This window comes from Pelobates fuscus, chromosome 9, assembly GCF_036172605.1.
Source record: "Pelobates fuscus isolate aPelFus1 chromosome 9, aPelFus1.pri, whole genome shotgun sequence".
Taxonomy (NCBI): domain Eukaryota; kingdom Metazoa; phylum Chordata; class Amphibia; order Anura; family Pelobatidae; genus Pelobates; species Pelobates fuscus.
This window is the reverse complement of record NC_086325.1, coordinates 172549070-172568883: the sequence shown is the minus strand read 5'-3', so window position 1 is coordinate 172568883 and position 19814 is coordinate 172549070. Positions and strand designations below refer to the sequence as shown.

Genomic DNA, 19814 nt, shown 5'->3' with positions numbered 1-19814 from the left:
TGGGTGATACAGTGTGTGTAGAGGGATACAGTGCTGGGTGATACAGTGTGTGTAGAGGGATGCAGTGCTGGGTGATACAGTGTGTGTAGAGGGATGCAGTGCTGGGTGATACAGTGTGTGTAGAGGGATGCAGTGCTGGGTGATACAGTGTGTGTAGAGGGATACAGTGCTGGGTGATACAGTGTGTGTAGAGGGATGCAGTGCTGGGTGATACAGTGTGTGTAGAGGGATGCAGTGCTGGGTGATACAGTGTGTGTAGAGGGATGCAGTGCTGGGTGATACAGTGTGTGTAGAGGGATACAGTGCTGGGTGATACAGTGTGTGTAGAGGGATGCAGTGCTGGGTGATACAATGTGTGTAGAGGGATACAGTGCTGGGTGATACAGTGTGTGTAGAGGGATAGAGTGCTGGGTGATACAGTGTGTGTAGATGGATACAGTGCTGGGTGATACAGTGTGTGTAGAGGGATACAGTGCTGGGTGATACAGTGTGTGTAGAGGGATGCAGTGCTCGGTGATACAGTGTGTGTAGAGGGATACAGTGCTGGGTGATACAGTGTGTGTAGAGGGATGCAGTGCTGGGTGATACAGTGTGTGTAGAGGGATGCAGTGCTGGGTGATACAGTGTGTGTAGAGGGATACAGTGCTGGGTGATACAGTGTGTGTAGAGGGATGCAGTGCTGGGTGATACAATGTGTGTAGAGGGATACAGTGCTGGGTGATACAGTGTGTGTAGAGGGATAGAGTGCTGGGTGATACAGTGTGTGTAGATGGATACAGTGCTGGGTGATACAGTGTGTGTAGAGGGATACAGTGCTGGGTGATACAGTGTGTGTAGAGGGATGCAGTGCTGGGTGATACAGTGTGTGTAGAGGGATACAGTGCTGGGTGATACAGTGTGTGTAGAGGGATACAGTGCTGGGTGATACAGTGCTGGGTGATACAGTGTGTGTAGAGGGATACAGTGCTGGGTGATACAGTGTGTGTAGAGGGATACAGTGCTGGGTGATACAGTGTGTGTAGAGGGATGCAGTGCTGGGTGATACAGTGTGTGTAGATGGATACAGTGCTGGGTGATACAGTGTGTGTAGAGGGATACAGTGCTGGGTGATACAGTGTGTGTAGATGGATACAGTGCTGGGTGATACAGTGTGTGTAGAGGGATGCAGTGCTGGGTGATACAGTGTGTGTAGAGGGATACAGTGCTGGGTGATACAGTGTGTGTAGAGGGATACAGTGCTGGGTGATACAGTGTGTGTAGAGGGACACAGTGCTGGGTGATACAGTGTGTGTAGAGGGATAGAGTGCTGGGTGATACAGTGTGTGTAGAGGGATAGAGTGCTGGGTGATACAGTGTGTGTAGAGGGATACAGTGCTGGGTGATACAGTGTGTGTAGATGGATACAGTGCTGGGTGATACAGTGTGTGTAGAGAGATACAGTGCTGGGTGATACAGTGTGTGTAGAGGGATACAGTGCTGGGTGATACAGTGTGTGTAGAGGGATACAGTGCTGGGTGATACAGTGTGTGTAGAGGGATACAGTGCTGGGTGATACAGTGTGTGTAGAGGGATGCAGTGCTGGGTGATACAGTGTGTGTAGAGGGATGCAGTGCTGGGTGATACAGTGTGTGTAGAGGGATGCAGTGCTGGGTGATACAGTGTGTGTAGAGGGATGCAGTGCTGGGTGATACAGTGTGTGTAGAGGGATACAGTGCTGGGTGATACAGTGTGTGTAGAGGGATGCAGTGCTGGGTGATACAATGTGTGTAGAGGGATACAGTGCTGGGTGATACAGTGTGTGTAGAGGGATAGAGTGCTGGGTGATACAGTGTGTGTAGATGGATACAGTGCTGGGTGATACAGTGTGTGTAGAGGGATACAGTGCTGGGTGATACAGTGTGTGTAGAGGGATGCAGTGCTCGGTGATACAGTGTGTGTAGAGGGATACAGTGCTGGGTGATACAGTGTGTGTAGAGGGATGCAGTGCTGGGTGATACAGTGTGTGTAGAGGGATGCAGTGCTGGGTGATACAGTGTGTGTAGAGGGATACAGTGCTGGGTGATACAGTGTGTGTAGAGGGATGCAGTGCTGGGTGATACAATGTGTGTAGAGGGATACAGTGCTGGGTGATACAGTGTGTGTAGAGGGATAGAGTGCTGGGTGATACAGTGTGTGTAGATGGATACAGTGCTGGGTGATACAGTGTGTGTAGAGGGATACAGTGCTGGGTGATACAGTGTGTGTAGAGGGATGCAGTGCTGGGTGATACAGTGTGTGTAGAGGGATACAGTGCTGGGTGATACAGTGTGTGTAGAGGGATACAGTGCTGGGTGATACAGTGCTGGGTGATACAGTGTGTGTAGAGGGATACAGTGCTGGGTGATACAGTGTGTGTAGAGGGATACAGTGCTGGGTGATACAGTGTGTGTAGAGGGATGCAGTGCTGGGTGATACAGTGTGTGTAGATGGATACAGTGCTGGGTGATACAGTGTGTGTAGAGGGATACAGTGCTGGGTGATACAGTGTGTGTAGATGGATACAGTGCTGGGTGATACAGTGTGTGTAGAGGGATGCAGTGCTGGGTGATACAGTGTGTGTAGAGGGATACAGTGCTGGGTGATACAGTGTGTGTAGAGGGATACAGTGCTGGGTGATACAGTGTGTGTAGAGGGACACAGTGCTGGGTGATACAGTGTGTGTAGAGGGATAGAGTGCTGGGTGATACAGTGTGTGTAGAGGGATAGAGTGCTGGGTGATACAGTGTGTGTAGAGGGATACAGTGCTGGGTGATACAGTGTGTGTAGATGGATACAGTGCTGGGTGATACAGTGTGTGTAGAGGGATACAGTGCTGGGTGATACAGTGTGTGTAGAGGGATACAGTGCTGGGTGATACAGTGTGTGTAGAGGGATACAGTGCTGGGTGATACAGTGTGTGTAGAGGGATACAGTGCTGGGTGATACAGTGTGTGTAGAGGGATGCAGTGCTGGGTGATACAGTGTGTGTAGAGGGATGCAGTGCTGGGTGATACAGTGTGTGTAGAGGGATGCAGTGCTGGGTGATACAGTGTGTGTAGAGGGATACAGTGCTGGGTGATACAGTGTGTGTAGAGGGATGCAGTGCTGGGTGATACAGTGTGTGTAGAGGGATGCAGTGCTGGGTGATACAGTGTGTGTAGAGGGATGCAGTGCTGGGTGATACAGTGTGTGTAGAGGGATACAGTGCTGGGTGATACAGTGTGTGTAGAGGGATGCAGTGCTGGGTGATACAATGTGTGTAGAGGGATACAGTGCTGGGTGATACAGTGTGTGTAGAGGGATAGAGTGCTGGGTGATACAGTGTGTGTAGATGGATACAGTGCTGGGTGATACAGTGTGTGTAGAGGGATACAGTGCTGGGTGATACAGTGTGTGTAGAGGGATGCAGTGCTCGGTGATACAGTGTGTGTAGAGGGATACAGTGCTGGGTGATACAGTGTGTGTAGAGGGATGCAGTGCTGGGTGATACAGTGTGTGTAGAGGGATGCAGTGCTGGGTGATACAGTGTGTGTAGAGGGATACAGTGCTGGGTGATACAGTGTGTGTAGAGGGATGCAGTGCTGGGTGATACAATGTGTGTAGAGGGATACAGTGCTGGGTGATACAGTGTGTGTAGAGGGATAGAGTGCTGGGTGATACAGTGTGTGTAGATGGATACAGTGCTGGGTGATACAGTGTGTGTAGAGGGATACAGTGCTGGGTGATACAGTGTGTGTAGAGGGATGCAGTGCTGGGTGATACAGTGTGTGTAGAGGGATACAGTGCTGGGTGATACAGTGTGTGTAGAGGGATACAGTGCTGGGTGATACAGTGCTGGGTGATACAGTGTGTGTAGAGGGATACAGTGCTGGGTGATACAGTGTGTGTAGAGGGATACAGTGCTGGGTGATACAGTGTGTGTAGAGGGATGCAGTGCTGGGTGATACAGTGTGTGTAGATGGATACAGTGCTGGGTGATACAGTGTGTGTAGAGGGATACAGTGCTGGGTGATACAGTGTGTGTAGATGGATACAGTGCTGGGTGATACAGTGTGTGTAGAGGGATGCAGTGCTGGGTGATACAGTGTGTGTAGAGGGATACAGTGCTGGGTGATACAGTGTGTGTAGAGGGATACAGTGCTGGGTGATACAGTGTGTGTAGAGGGACACAGTGCTGGGTGATACAGTGTGTGTAGAGGGATAGAGTGCTGGGTGATACAGTGTGTGTAGAGGGATAGAGTGCTGGGTGATACAGTGTGTGTAGAGGGATACAGTGCTGGGTGATACAGTGTGTGTAGATGGATACAGTGCTGGGTGATACAGTGTGTGTAGAGGGATACAGTGCTGGGTGATACAGTGTGTGTAGAGGGATACAGTGCTGGGTGATACAGTGTGTGTAGAGGGATACAGTGCTGGGTGATACAGTGTGTGTAGAGGGATACAGTGCTGGGTGATACAGTGTGTGTAGAGGGATGCAGTGCTGGGTGATACAGTGTGTGTAGAGGGATGCAGTGCTGGGTGATACAGTGTGTGTAGAGGGATGCAGTGCTGGGTGATACAGTGTGTGTAGATGGATACAGTGCTGGGTGATACAGTGTGTGTAGAGGGATACAGTGCTGGGTGATACAGTGTGTGTAGAGGGATGCAGTGCTGGGTGATACAGTGTGTGTAGAGGGACACAGTGCTGGGTGATACAGTGTGTGTAGAGGGATACAGTGCTGGGTGATACAGTGCTGGGTGATACAGTGTGTGTAGAGGGATACAGTGCTGGGTGATACAGTGTGTGTAGAGGGATGCAGTGCTGGGTGATACAGTGTGTGTAGAGGGATGCAGTGCTGGGTGATACAGTGTGTGTAGAGGGATACAGTGCTGGGTGATACAGTGTGTGTAGAGGGATACAGTGCTGGGTGATACAGTGTGTGTAGAGGGATGCAGTGCTGGGTGATACAGTGTGTGTAGAGGGATGCAGTGCTGGGTGATACAGTGTGTGTAGAGGGATGCAGTGCTGGGTGATACAGTGTGTGTAGAGGGATGCAGTGCTGGGTGATACAGTGTGTGTAGAGGGATACAGTGCTGGGTGATACAGTGTGTGTAGAGGGATGCAGTGCTGGGTGATACAGTGTGTGTAGAGGGATGCAGTGCTGGGTGATACAGTGTGTGTAGAGGGATGCAGTGCTGGGTGATACAGTGTGTGTAGAGGGATACAGTGCTGGGTGATACAGTGTGTGTAGAGGGATGCAGTGCTGGGTGATACAATGTGTGTAGAGGGATACAGTGCTGGGTGATACAGTGTGTGTAGAGGGATAGAGTGCTGGGTGATACAGTGTGTGTAGATGGATACAGTGCTGGGTGATACAGTGTGTGTAGAGGGATACAGTGCTGGGTGATACAGTGTGTGTAGAGGGATGCAGTGCTCGGTGATACAGTGTGTGTAGAGGGATACAGTGCTGGGTGATACAGTGTGTGTAGATGGATACAGTGCTGGGTGATACAGTGTGTGTAGAGGGATACAGTGCTGGGTGATACAGTGTGTGTAGAGGGATACAGTGCTGGGTGATACAGTGTGTGTAGAGGGATACAGTGCTGGGTGATACAGTGCTGGGTGATACAGTGTGTGTAGAGGGATACAGTGCTGGGTGATACAGTGTGTGTAGAGGGATACAGTGCTGGGTGATACAGTGTGTGTAGAGGGATGCAGTGCTGAGTGATACAGTGTGTGTAGATGGATACAGTGCTGGGTGATACAGTGTGTGTAGAGGGATACAGTGCTGGGTGATACAGTGTGTGTAGAGGGATACAGTGCTGGGTGATACAGTGCTGGGTGATACAGGGGGTGTAGAGGGATACAGTGCTGGGTGATACAGTGTGTGTAGAGGGATACAGTGCTGGGTGATACAGTGTGTGTAGAGGGATGCAGTGCTGGGTGATACAGTGTGTGTAGATGGATACAGTGCTGGGTGATACAGTGTGTGTAGAGGGATACAGTGCTGGGTGATACAGTGTGTGTAGATGGATACAGTGCTGGGTGATACAGTGTGTGTAGAGGGATGCAGTGCTGGGTGATACAGTGTGTGTAGAGGGATACAGTGCTGGGTGATACAGTGTGTGTAGAGGGATACAGTGCTGGGTGATACAGTGTGTGTAGAGGGACACAGTGCTGGGTGATACAGTGTGTGTAGAGGGATAGAGTGCTGGGTGATACAGTGTGTGTAGAGGGATAGAGTGCTGGGTGATACAGTGTGTGTAGAGGGATACAGTGCTGGGTGATACAGTGTGTGTAGATGGATACAGTGCTGGGTGATACAGTGTGTGTAGAGGGATACAGTGCTGGGTGATACAGTGTGTGTAGAGGGATACAGTGCTGGGTGATACAGTGTGTGTAGAGGGATACAGTGCTGGGTGATACAGTGTGTGTAGAGGGATACAGTGCTGGGTGATACAGTGTGTGTAGAGGGATGCAGTGCTGGGTGATACAGTGTGTGTAGAGGGATGCAGTGCTGGGTGATACAGTGTGTGTAGAGGGATGCAGTGCTGGGTGATACAGTGTGTGTAGATGGATACAGTGCTGGGTGATACAGTGTGTGTAGAGGGATACAGTGCTGGGTGATACAGTGTGTGTAGAGGGATACAGTGCTGGGTGATACAGTGTGTGTAGAGGGATGCAGTGCTGGGTGATACAGTGTGTGTAGAGGGATACAGTGCTGGGTGATACAGTGTGTGTAGAGGGATGCAGTGCTGGGTGATACAGTGTGTGTAGATGGATACAGTGCTGGGTGATACAGTGTGTGTAGAGGGATACAGTGCTGGGTGATACAGTGTGTGTAGAGGGACACAGTGCTGGGTGATACAGTGTGTGTAGAGGGATACAGTGCTGGGTGATACAGTGTGTGTAGAGGGATACAGTGCTGGGTGATACAGTGTGTGTAGATGGATACAGTGCTGGGTGATACAGTGTGTGTAGATGGATACAGTGCTGGGTGATACAGTGTGTGTAGAGGGATACAGTGCTGGGTGATACAGTGTGTGTAGAGGGATACAGTGCTGGGTGATACAGTGTGTGTAGAGGGATACAGTGCTGGGTGATACAGTGTGTGTAGAGGGATGCAGTGCTGGGTGATACAGTGTGTGTAGAGGGATACAGTGCTGGGTGATACAGTGTGTGTAGAGGGATACAGTGCTGGGTGATACAGTGTGTGTAGAGGGATACAGTGCTGGGTGATACAGTGTGTGTAGAGGGATGCAGTGCTGGGTGATACAGTGTGTGTAGATGGATACAGTGCTGGGTGATACAGTGTGTGTAGAGGGATACAGTGCTGGGTGATACAGTGTGTGTAGAGGGATACAGTGCTGGGTGATACAGTGTGTGTAGATGGATACAGTGCTGGGTGATACAGTGTGTGTAGATGGATACAGTGCTGGGTGATACAGTGTGTGTAGAGGGATACAGTGCTGGGTGATACAGTGTGTGTAGAGGGATACAGTGCTGGGTGATACAGTGTGTGTAGAGGGATACAGTGCTGGGTGATACAGTGTGTGTAGAGGGATACAGTGCTGGGTGATACAGTGTGTGTAGAGGGATACAGTGCTGGGTGATACAGTGTGTGTAGAGGGATGCAGTGCTGGGTGATACAGTGTGTGTAGATGCATACAGTGCTGGGTGATACAGTGTGTGTAGAGGGATGCAGTGCTGGGTGATACAGTGTGTGTAGAGGGATACAGTGCTGGGTGATACAGTGTGTGTAGAGGGATACAGTGCTGGGTGATACAGTGTGTGTAGAGGGATGCAGTGCTGGGTGATACAGTGTGTGTAGAGGGATACAGTGCTGGGTGATACAGTGTGTGTAGAGGGATACAGTGCTGGGTGATACAGTGTGTGTAGAGGGATGCAGTGCTGGGTGATACAGTGTGTGTAGAGGGATGCAGTGCTGGGTGATACAGTGTGTGTAGAGGGATACAGTGCTGGGTGATACCGTGTGTGTAGAGGGATGCAGTGCTGGGTGATACAGTGTGTGTAGAGGGATACAGTGCTGGGTGATACAGTGTGTGTAGAGGGATGCAGTGCTGGGTGATACAGTGTGTGTAGATGCATACAGTGCTGGGTGATACAGTGTGTGTAGAGGGATGCAGTGCTGGGTGATACAGTGTGTGTAGAGGGATGCAGTGCTGGGTGATACAGTGTGTGTAGATGCATACAGTGCTGGGTGATAGTGTGTGTAGAGGGATACAGTGCTGGGTGATACAGTGTGTGTAGAGGGATGCAGTGCTGGGTGATACAGTGTGTGTAGATGCATACAGTGCTGGGTGATACAGTGTGTGTAGAGGGATGCAGTGCTGGGTGATACAGTGTGTGTAGAGGGATGCAGTGCTGGGTGATACAGTGTGTGTAGAGGGATACATTGCTGGGTGATACAGTGCTGGGTGATACAGTGTGTGTAGAGGGATGCAGTGCTGGGTGATACAGTGTGTGTAGAGGGATGCAGTGCTGGGTGATACAGTGTGTGTAGAGGGATGCAGTGCTGGGTGATACAGTGTGTGTAGAGGGATACATTGCTGGGTGATACAGTGCTGGGTGATACAGTGTGTGTAGAGGGATGCAGTGCTGGGTGATACAGTGTGTGTAGAGGGATGCAGTGCTGGGTGATACAGTGTGTGTAGATGGATACAGTGCTGGGTGATACAGTGTGTGTAGAGGGATACAGTGCTGGGTGATACAGTGTGTGTAGAGGGACACAGTGCTGGGTGATACAGTGTGTGTAGAGGGATACAGTGCTGGGTGATACAGTGTGTGTAGAGGGATACAGTGCTGGGTGATACAGTGTGTGTAGATGGATACAGTGCTGGGTGATACAGTGTGTGTAGATGGATACAGTGCTGGGTGATACAGTGTGTGTAGAGGGATACAGTGCTGGGTGATACAGTGTGTGTAGAGGGATACAGTGCTGGGTGATACAGTGTGTGTAGAGGGATGCAGTGCTGGGTGATGCAGTGCTGGGTGATACAGTGTGTGTAGAGGGATACAGTGCTGGGTGATAGTGTGTGTAGAGGGATACAGTGCTGGGGGATACAGTGTGTGTAGAGGGATACAGTGCTGGGGGATACAGTGTGTGTAGAGGGATACAGTGCTGGGGGATACAGTGTGTGTAGAGGGATGCAGTGCTGGGTGATACAGTGTGTGTAGAGGGATGCAGTGCTGGGTGATACAGTGTGTGTAGAGGGATGCAGTGCTGGGTGATACAGTGTGTGTAGAGGGACACAGTGCTGGGTGATACAGTGTGTCTAGAGGGATACAGTGCTGGGGGATACAGTGTGTGTAGAGGGATACAGTGCTGGGTGATACAGTGTGTGTAGATGGATACAGTGCTGGGTGATACAGTGTGTGTAGAGGGATGCAGTGCTGGGTGATACAGTGTGTGTAGAGGGATACAGTGCTGGGTGATACAGTGTGTGTAGAGGGACACAGTGCTGGGTGATACAGTGTGTGTAGAGGGACACAGTGCTGGGTGATACAGTGTGTGTAGAGGGATGCAGTGCTGGGTGATACAGTGTGTGTAGAGGGATACAGTGCTGGGTGATACAGTGTGTGTAGAGGGATACAGTGCTGGGTGATACAGTGTGTGTAGAGGGATACAGTGCTGGGTGATACAGTGTGTGTAGAGGGATGCAGTGCTGGGTGATGCAGTGCTGGGTGATACAGTGTGTGTAGAGGGATACAGTGTGTGTAGAGAGATACAGTGCTGGGTGATAGTGTATGTAGCGGGATGCAGTGCTGGATATGGTCGAGGTGTATCTGTACACGTTGTGTATATGGTGGAGGTGTGTTGTAACGGACCGTTTCACTTACAAGAGGATAAAACCCAGTTTAGGCGATATCCCCCTTTCCCATAGACCAGCAGCTACTGCAAGCACCAATCTCCCGGACTGCAAACTGTACAAATCTTCCAACTCCCGAACTGGAAACACACGAACCCTGGAATCAGCCGAACAGGAAAAGCATACAATCCAATTCCCCCAAAAACGAGACGACACATCGGTTTGAGGGTCAAGCAGAATCTCAGGTCTGGAACACCCAGCCTGCTTTTTATTACAGTTGTGCACATACAGGACACACCCAGGGGGAGGCATATAACAACCAATCAAGTAATAGTACAACCCACACATCCCCTCCCCTCAGATAAGCAATTAACATAATTACTACATACAATAAAAATACAGTTTCCACACATACTCTGTAACTTTAAAACCATACATCACATTCACATAAAAATACATATCCACAATCAATCCATTCAGGGGAACAACATATTAAAAAATGGCATGAATCAGACCAGGGGTTCAAAAGTTTGTAAAAGTATCTTTTGTTCCCCCTGGCTGGCAGTATTTTAATCTGGTCACACTGTAAAAGTAAAAACATCCCCACAATGCATCCTTGTTTCCTCCCTTCTGCCCTGGAGATAATTGGAGAAGTAATCCAATTATCTCCCAGGTCAAAGACAAAACTCCATTACACATGTGGGGACCTAAATACAGGATTATGTTTTAAAATATATAAAGTTACTTTTCATACATTAAACACAGACATGTAACATATCCCCAGATAGCTCAGGTCTGCGTGCACATTATTAGGTGAATGGCACGCAGACCACACAAATACAGTTTAATTGCCATGGAGCCAAAGTCTTTCCCATAGTCTTTCATTATATGAATAGGCTCCACGGCATAGCTATCTGGGGGTATCACTGCTCACACAGGGCAAGTACCGAATGGCCCCACTGTGTTTAAAGGGCCAGAATGAGTGACATGCACTCTGTTAGGGCCGAATACGTTTTGTAAAAGGGCCCAATCTCCCAGGGCCATAGTCCAAAGGCAAGAGGCGGGCAAGCAGCCCCCTCCAAGGACACGTGGCGAGGTCGGTTTCGCCACACTTCTCCCCTTTACCCCCCAAACTAACAGGGTATCTGACTTCCTGCCGGTCAGTGCCCTGGTTAGTCCAGCAACCCACCCACAAAACAGAAACAGCAGTACAGCCCACCCACAATAACTGGTTACTACACCTGGGTAGAGGAGAACTTTGTCCAGGTGTCTCACCACGGCTGTGTGGGGGACTGGTAGTCTGCCTTGGTGGGTTGCTGAGTGGGCAGAGACCAGCGGTACTCTGCCCTGGTGCCAGCGCTACCACTGAAGTAGCCTGATTGGAGCCTGGTTGTGGGAGGGAGAGACCGACCTTCTCCCCTCTGGGTACACAGCTCTGTGGCTGGGGGACAGGACCGACCATCCCTACCCCTTGTGCTGCAAGTGCAGAGACTACGGTCCCATCTGCACTGTTGGGGGGTGTAACATCTCCCCTTGGTGGGTTAGGCTGCCGCTGGAGAGAGGGTGTAACAAGCTCCTCTCTCTGGACTGTCAACTGCCGCTGGGGAGAGGGGTTAACAGGCTCCTCTCCCTGACACTCTCTCTGCTGGTGGAGAGGGGGACCAGCTGTCTCCCCTTTCATTATTTTGTCCTGCTGCTGGGGTGTGAGACTGACGGTCTCTGCTCCCTGCAGGACACACTGCCGCTGGGGAGGAAGGACGACACCTTCAGCTCCCTGGGGTACACACTGTCGCTGGGGAGGAAGGATTGCACCCTCAGCTCCCTGGGGTACACACTGTCGCTGGGGAGGAAGGATTGCACCCTCAGCTCCCTGGGGTACATCCTGCTGCCGGGGAGGAAGGATTGCACCCTCAGTTCTTTGGGGTACACGCTGCCGCTGGGGAGGAAGGACGACACCTTCGGCTCCCTGGGTTACACACTGCCGCTGGGGAGGACGGACGACACCATCAGCTCCCTGGGGTACACACTGCCGCTGGGGAGGAAGGACGGCACCTTCAGCTCCCTGGGATACACACTGCCGCTGGGGAGGAAGGATTGCACCTTCAGCTCCCTGGGGTACACACTGCCGCTGGGGAGGAAGGACGGCACCTTCAGCTCCCTGGGGTACACACTGCCGCTGGGGAGGAAGGACGGCACCTTCAGCTCCCTGGGATACACACTGCCGCTGGGGAGGAAGGATTGCACCTTCAGCTCCCTGGGGTACACACTGCCGCTGGGGAGGAAGGATTGCACCTTCAGCTCCCTGGGATACACACTGCCGCTGGGGAGGAAGGACGACACCTTCAGCTCCCTGGGATACACACTGCCGCTGGGGAGGAAGGACGACACCTTCAGCTCCCTGGGATACACACTGCCGCTGGGGAGGAAGGACGGCACCTTTGGCTCCCTGGGGTACACACTGCCGCTGGGGAGGAAGGACGGCACCTTCTGCTCCCTGGGACACACTGCCGCTGGGGAGGAAGGATTGCACCTTCAGCTCCCTGGGGTACACACTGCCACTGGGGAGGAAGGACGACACCTTCAGCTCCCTGGGATACACACTGCCGCTGGGGAGGAAGGATTGCACCTTCAGCTCCCTGGGACACACACTGCCGCTGGGGAGGAAGGACGGCACCTTTAGCTCCCTGGGACTTACTCTGCCGCTGGGGAGGAAGGACGGCACCTTTAGCTCCCTGGGTTACACACTGCCCCCTCAGGGGAAGACGGCTAACCTCCTCGGATGCAGCCTCTACTCTGCTGCTGTAACACTCTTTCCGCTAAGCATACTCTCCGTCCATCCTTGAGTTTCGCTTAGCCATGACCTGGTTCCAGATCCCCTGTAATATCTCCATGGATACATAACCCCCATACTGGGCCACTCGCTGCCTCACCTCGGCCAGCCCATAATCTTCAGCGTCAGAGCCTTCCATACTTGTCTGCTCCAAGTCGCTGGATACCTCTGCTGCCAGGGGCGCTGCACGAGTGCTAACGTTGCCCTCAATTTGTAACTCCAAGGAATTGGTGTTCTGTAGCTGTCCTTCTGGCTGTAGGAACGATCCCGCCGCTTGCCACCAATTGTAACGGACCGTTTCACTTACAAGAGGATAAAACCCAGATTAGGCGATATCCCCCTTTCCCATAGACCAGCAGCTACTGCAAGCACCAATCTCCCGGACTGCAAACTGTACAAATCTTCCAACTCCCGAACTGGAAACACACGAACCCTGGAATCAGCCGAACAGGAAAAGCATACAATCCGCTTACACTCCTGGCAGTCAGCATACAATCCAATTCCCCCAAAAACGAGACGACACATCGGTTTGAGGGTCAAGCAGAATCTCAGGTCTGGAACACCCAGCCTGCTTTTTATTACAGTTGTGCACATACAGGACACACCCAGGGGGAGGCATAAAACAACCAATCAAGTAATAGTAGAGCCCACACATCCCCTCCCCTCAGATAAGCAATTAACATAATTACTACATACAGTAAAAATACAGTTTCCACACATACTCTGTAACTTTAAAACCATACATCACATTCACATAAAAATACATATCCACAATCAATCCATTCAGGGGAACAACATATTAAAAAATGGCATGAATCAGACCAGGGGTTCAAAAGTTAGTAAAAGTATCTTTTGTTCGCCCTGGCTGGCAGTATTTTAATCTGGTCGCACAGTAAAAGTAAAAACATCCCCACAATGCATCCTGGTTTCCTCCCTTCTGCCCTGGAGATAATTGGAGAAGTAATCCAATTATCTCCCAGGTCAAAGACAAAACTCCATTACACATGTGGGGACCTAAATACAGGATTATGTTTTAAATATATAAAGTTACTTTTCATACATTAAACACAGACATGTAACATATCCCCAGATAGCTCAGGTCTGCGTGCACATTATTAGGTAAATGGCACGCAGACCACACAAATACAGTTTAATTGCCATGGAGCCAAAGTCTTTCCCATAGTCTTTCATTATATGAATAGGCTCCATGGCATAGCTATCTGGGGGTATCACTGCTCACACAGGGTAAGTACCGAATGGCCCCACTGTGTTTAAAGGGCCAGAATGAGTGACATGCACTCTGTTAGGACCGAATACGTTTTGTAAAAGGGCCCAATCTCCCAGGGCCATAGTCCAAAGGCAAGAGGCGGGCAAGCAGCCCCCTCCAAGGACACATGGCGAGGTCGGTTTCGCCACATGTGTCTGTACACGTTGTTGTGTAAATGGTGGAGGTGTGTCTGTACACGTTGTTGTGTATATGGTGGAGGTGTGACTGTACACGTTGTTGTGTAAACGGTGGAGGTGTGTCTGTACACGTTGTTGTGTAAACGGTGGAGGTGTGTCTGTACACGTTGTTGTGTAAATGGTGGAGGTGTGTCTGTACACGTTGTTGTGTATATGGTGGAGGTGTATCTATCAGGGCCGCCATCAGGGGGTGACAACCGTGACGGTTGTGACAACCGTGACGGTTGTCACGGGCCCGACGGTCCTGGGGGACACGTGGCGAGGTCGGTTTCGCCACATGTGTCTGTACACGTTGTTGTGTAAATGGTGGAGGTGTGTCTGTACACGTTGTTGTGTATATGGTGGAGGTGTGACTGTACACGTTGTTGTGTAAACGGTGGAGGTGTGTCTGTACACGTTGTTGTGTAAACGGTGGAGGTGTGTCTGTACACGTTGTTGTGTAAATGGTGGAGGTGTGTCTGTACACGTTGTTGTGTATATGGTGGAGGTGTATCTATCAGGGCCGCCATCAGGGGGTGACAACCGTGACGGTTGTGACAACCGTGACGGTTGTCACGGGCCCGACGGTCCTGGGGGGCCCGGACTGCTTTGGCAGTCCAGGGCCCCACAATTACACTCTGCACATATATATAGCGATCATCGCTATATATATGTGCAGCCGCGGGCCCCCCCCGGCTCCCTGTATTTGCAGAGGGGGCCCAGCGGACTGCAGGAGCACTTTCCAGCATTTGCCTGTCTCTAACTCCCGCGAGATGTGCGGTCGGTAGAGCGTTGCCATGGGTTACCATGGCAACGCTCCGCGCGACGCGCAAACCACGTCTCGCGGGAGTTAGAAACAGGGAAATGCTGGAAAGTGCTCCTGCAGTCTGCTGGGCCCCCTCTGCAAATACAGGGAGCCGGGGGGGGGGGGGGGCAGAATGCCATCGGACCACCAAGGATCAAAGAATCTTCCCCACTCCCTGAACCAGGTAAGAAACAGGGAGGGGGGAATAACTTTCATTGCATTACATTCATACACTAGTAAACACACTAACACACACACACTGCATTCATTACACTGACACACACACTGCATTCATTACACTAACATACACACTGCATCCACTACACTAACACACACAATGCATTCACTACACTAACACACACACTGCATCCACTACACTAACACACACAATGCATTCACTACACTAACACACACACTGCATCCACTACACTAACACACACAATGCATTCACTACACTAACACACACACTGCATCCACTACACTAACACACACAATGCATTCACTACACTAACACACACACTGCATCCACAACACTAACATACACACTGCATTCACTACACTAACACACACACTGCATTCACTACACTAACATACACACTGCATTCACTACACTAACACACACTGCATCCACAACACTAACATACACACTGCATCCACTACACTAACATACACACTGCATTCACTACACTGACACACACACTGCATCCACTACACTAACATACACACTGCATTCACTACACTAACACACACTGCATCCACAACACTAACATACACACTGCATCCACAACACTAACATACACACTGCATCCACTACACTAACATATACACTGCATTCACTACACTGACACACACTGCATCCACTACACTAACACACACACTGCATCCACTACACTAACACACACACTGCATCCACTACACTAACATACACACTGCATCCACAACACTAACATACACACTGCATCCACACCACTAACACACACACACTGCATCCACTACACTAACACACACACTGCATCCACAACACTAACATACACACTGCATCCACTACACTAACATACACTGCATCCACAACACTAACATACACACTGCATCCACAACACTAACATACACACTGCATCCACTACACTAACATATACACTGCATTCACTACACTGACACACACTGCATCCACTACACTAACACACACACTGCATCCACTACACTAACACACACACTGCATCCACTACACTAACATACACACTGCATCCACAACACTAACATACACACTGCATCCACACCACTAACACACACACACTGCATCCACTACACTAACACACACACTGCATCCACAACACTAACATACACACTGCATCCACTACACTAACATACACACTGCATTCACTACACTGACACACACACTGCATCCACTACACTAACACACACACTGCATCCACAACACTAACATACACACTGCATTCACTACACTGACACACACACTGCATCCACTACACTAACACACACACTGCATCCACAACACTAACATACACACTGCATTCACTACACTAACACACACACTGCATTCACTACACTAACACACACTCTGCATTCAGTACCCTAACACACACTGCATTCATTACCCTAACACACACACTGCATTCACTACACTAACACACACACTGCATCCACTACATTAACACACACACTGCATCCACTACACTAACACACACTGCATCCACTACACTAACACACACACTGTATTCACTAAACTGACACACACACTGCATTCACTACCCTAACACACACACTGCAGTCATTACACTAACACACACTGCATCCACTACACTAACACACACACTGCATCCACTACACTAACACACATACTGCATCCACAACACTAACATACACACTGCATTCACTACACTGACACACACACACTGCATCCACTACACTAACACACACACACACTGCATCCACAACACTAACATACACACTGCATTCACTACACTAACACACACACTGCATTCACTACACTAACACACACTCTGCATTCACTACCCTAACACACACACTGCAGTCATTACACTAACACACACAATGCATTCACTACACTAACACACACTGCATCCACTACACTAACACACACACTGCATCCACTACACTAACACACACACACACACACACTGCATCCACAACACTAACATACACACTGCATCCACAACACTAACATACACACTGCATTCACTACACTAACACACACACTGCATTCACTACACTAACACACACACTGCATCCTCTACATTAACACACACACTGCATCCACTACACTAACACACACTGCATCCACTACACTAACACACACACTGTATTCACTACACTGACACACACTCTGCATCCACTACACTAACACACACTGCATTCACTACACTAACACACACTGCATCTACTAAACACAATGTATTCACTACACTAACACACTGCATTCACTACACTGACAACCCACACTGCATCCACTACACTGACACACACACTGCATCCACTACACTAACACACACACTGCATTCACTACACTAACACACACACTGCATTCAATACACTAACACACACACTGCATCCACTACATCAACACACTCACTGCATCCACTACACTAACACACACTGCATCCACTACACTAACACACACACTGTATTCACTACACTGACACACACTCTGCATCCACTACACTAACACACACACTGCATCCACTACACTAACACACACACTGTATTCACTACACTGACACACACTCTGCATCCACTACACTAACACACACACTGCATTCACTACACTAACACACACTGCATCTACTAAACACACTGTATTCACTACACTAACACACTGTATTCACTACACTGACACACACTCTGCATTCACTACACTGACACACTCTGCATTAACTATACACACAGCATCCACTACACAAACATCCTGTATTCACAGTACACACACTACATCCACCACACATTTAAACATTCTGCATTCACTATACAGAGACACTGCATCTAAAACACACACTACATCCACTAAACACATTGCATCTAGTACACACAAAAACTACATCCACTACACAAACACACTACATCCACTACACACACTGCATCCGCTACACAAACACAGACTCTGCATTCACTGCACAAACAGTATCTAATACACACAAACACTACATCCATTACACACATTCTAATTCACTTCCACTATACACACCACATTCAGTCCTGCATCATTGTCTGCGGACTAGGTAAGAGTCCTGTGGGCGGACTCGTGGGCGGGCCTGGGGGGATGGGGCGGGCCGGGGGGATGGGGCGGGGGGGCCCAGACCTTGTGCTTTGTCAGGGGCCCCAAAATTTCTGGTGGCGGCCCTGGTATCTATACACGTTGTGTTTGTGGTGGAGGTGTATCTGTACACATTGTTGTGTATATGGTGGAGGTGTGTCTGTACACATTGTTGTGTATATGGTGGAGGTGTGTCTGTACACGTTGTTGTGTTTATGGTGGAGGTGTGTCTGTACACGTTGTTGTGTTTATGGTGGAGGTGTGTCTGTACACGTTGTTGTGTTTATGGTGGAGGTGTGTCTGTACACATTGTTGTGTATATGGTGGAGGTGTGTCTGTACACGTTGTTGTGTTTATGGTGGAGGTGTGTCTGTACACATTGTTGTGTATATGGTGGAGGTGTATCTGTACACGTTGTGTATATGGTGGAGGTATATCTGTACACTTTTTTGTGTATACGGTGGAGGTGTATTTGTACACGTTGTTGTGTATCTGTGATGATGAGAATAGGCACCTGGTGATGAGAATAGGTACCTGGATCTCTCTATCTCTCTCTCTATATATATTTAGACAGTGGGTCGCTGGGTGTTAACAATGAATGCTAAGGATCTAGAGATTGATATTTGCCATTTCTGTTCTAGGAATGTATTCTGTCGGGAATTATGTCGGTAAATGGGAAAAAAGTTCTGCACATGGACAGGAATCCTTATTATGGGGGTGAGAGCTCATCGATTACCCCCCTGGAAGAGGTACATTTCACAGACGCACTTATTAGCCATTTGCTCTATCAATAAGCCCAACTCATGAAATAAAGCAGAAATGATTCAATGTCTGAAGCAGAAGCAAGACCTCTAACCAACATTGTAAACAAATTGTTTGGATTCCAGGCCAGAACGGCACAGCTTGGAATATTTCTCATAGAATGGAGATGTTGGCCAGTTGACTGTTTTGTCATATGTTTGGTAGTTCCCTTTTTATTTCACAAATGTCCTGGTTTGATGTATAAAGATCTATCATATAGATCTTTGAAATATACAATAAATGGGCAAAACTATGTGGGCCCTGCTATCATTGAGTTCAGGTGTTTGAGCCTCAGCCATTGCTAACAGGTGTATAAATGCCATCAACAAACACTGGCAGTACAGTGGGCCTTACTGAGGAGCTCAGTGACGTCACGTGTGACACTGTCACAGAATGTCACATTTGCCACAAGTCAGGTTATTTTTTTAGTATTTTTTTTTTAATTCTTTATTTTGGTTGTGCAAGCATTACATCAAACTTGAGTAGCCACGACAGCTATATCAAGCTACATAACAGTAACAGTTGAAAACAATATCATGGCATAGGAGGTACTGCACATTTTTTTTTTAAAAGGAGAGCATGTGATAAAAAGAGAAAGAAAAACTCAGCGTGACAACATCTTATTTATCTTAGGTTAGTGCCGTAGGCCAGTGGTAATGGGCCTAGTGAGCGTCCCATGTGAGTCTTAAAGTGCGGCTTTGCTTGGTCTGCTTTCTTGTTAGTTGGGACTGGTGAGTCTGTGCTGTTAAAGTGTGGGAAACAGCCTAGGTATGCCAACTGGTGTGGTCCGGCGTTGTGCCGTCAGTGGGGGCGAGTGT

General features: G+C 49.3%; 1 protein-coding gene across 2 annotated transcripts in view; it reads left to right on the top strand.

The window, feature by feature from the left end:
• The window catches only part of GDI1 (GDP dissociation inhibitor 1), a 121648-nt gene that overhangs the window by 9855 nt on the left and 91979 nt on the right, over positions 1-19814 (top strand). The window contains exon 2 of one of the 2 annotated variants that reach the window (XM_063433177.1): positions 18837-18944. In XM_063433177.1, coding sequence (XP_063289247.1) covers positions 18837-18944 — 108 coding nt within the window. The remainder of the gene's footprint in view (positions 1-18836; positions 18945-19814) is intronic. The other variant, XM_063433178.1, reaches the window with a different exon arrangement.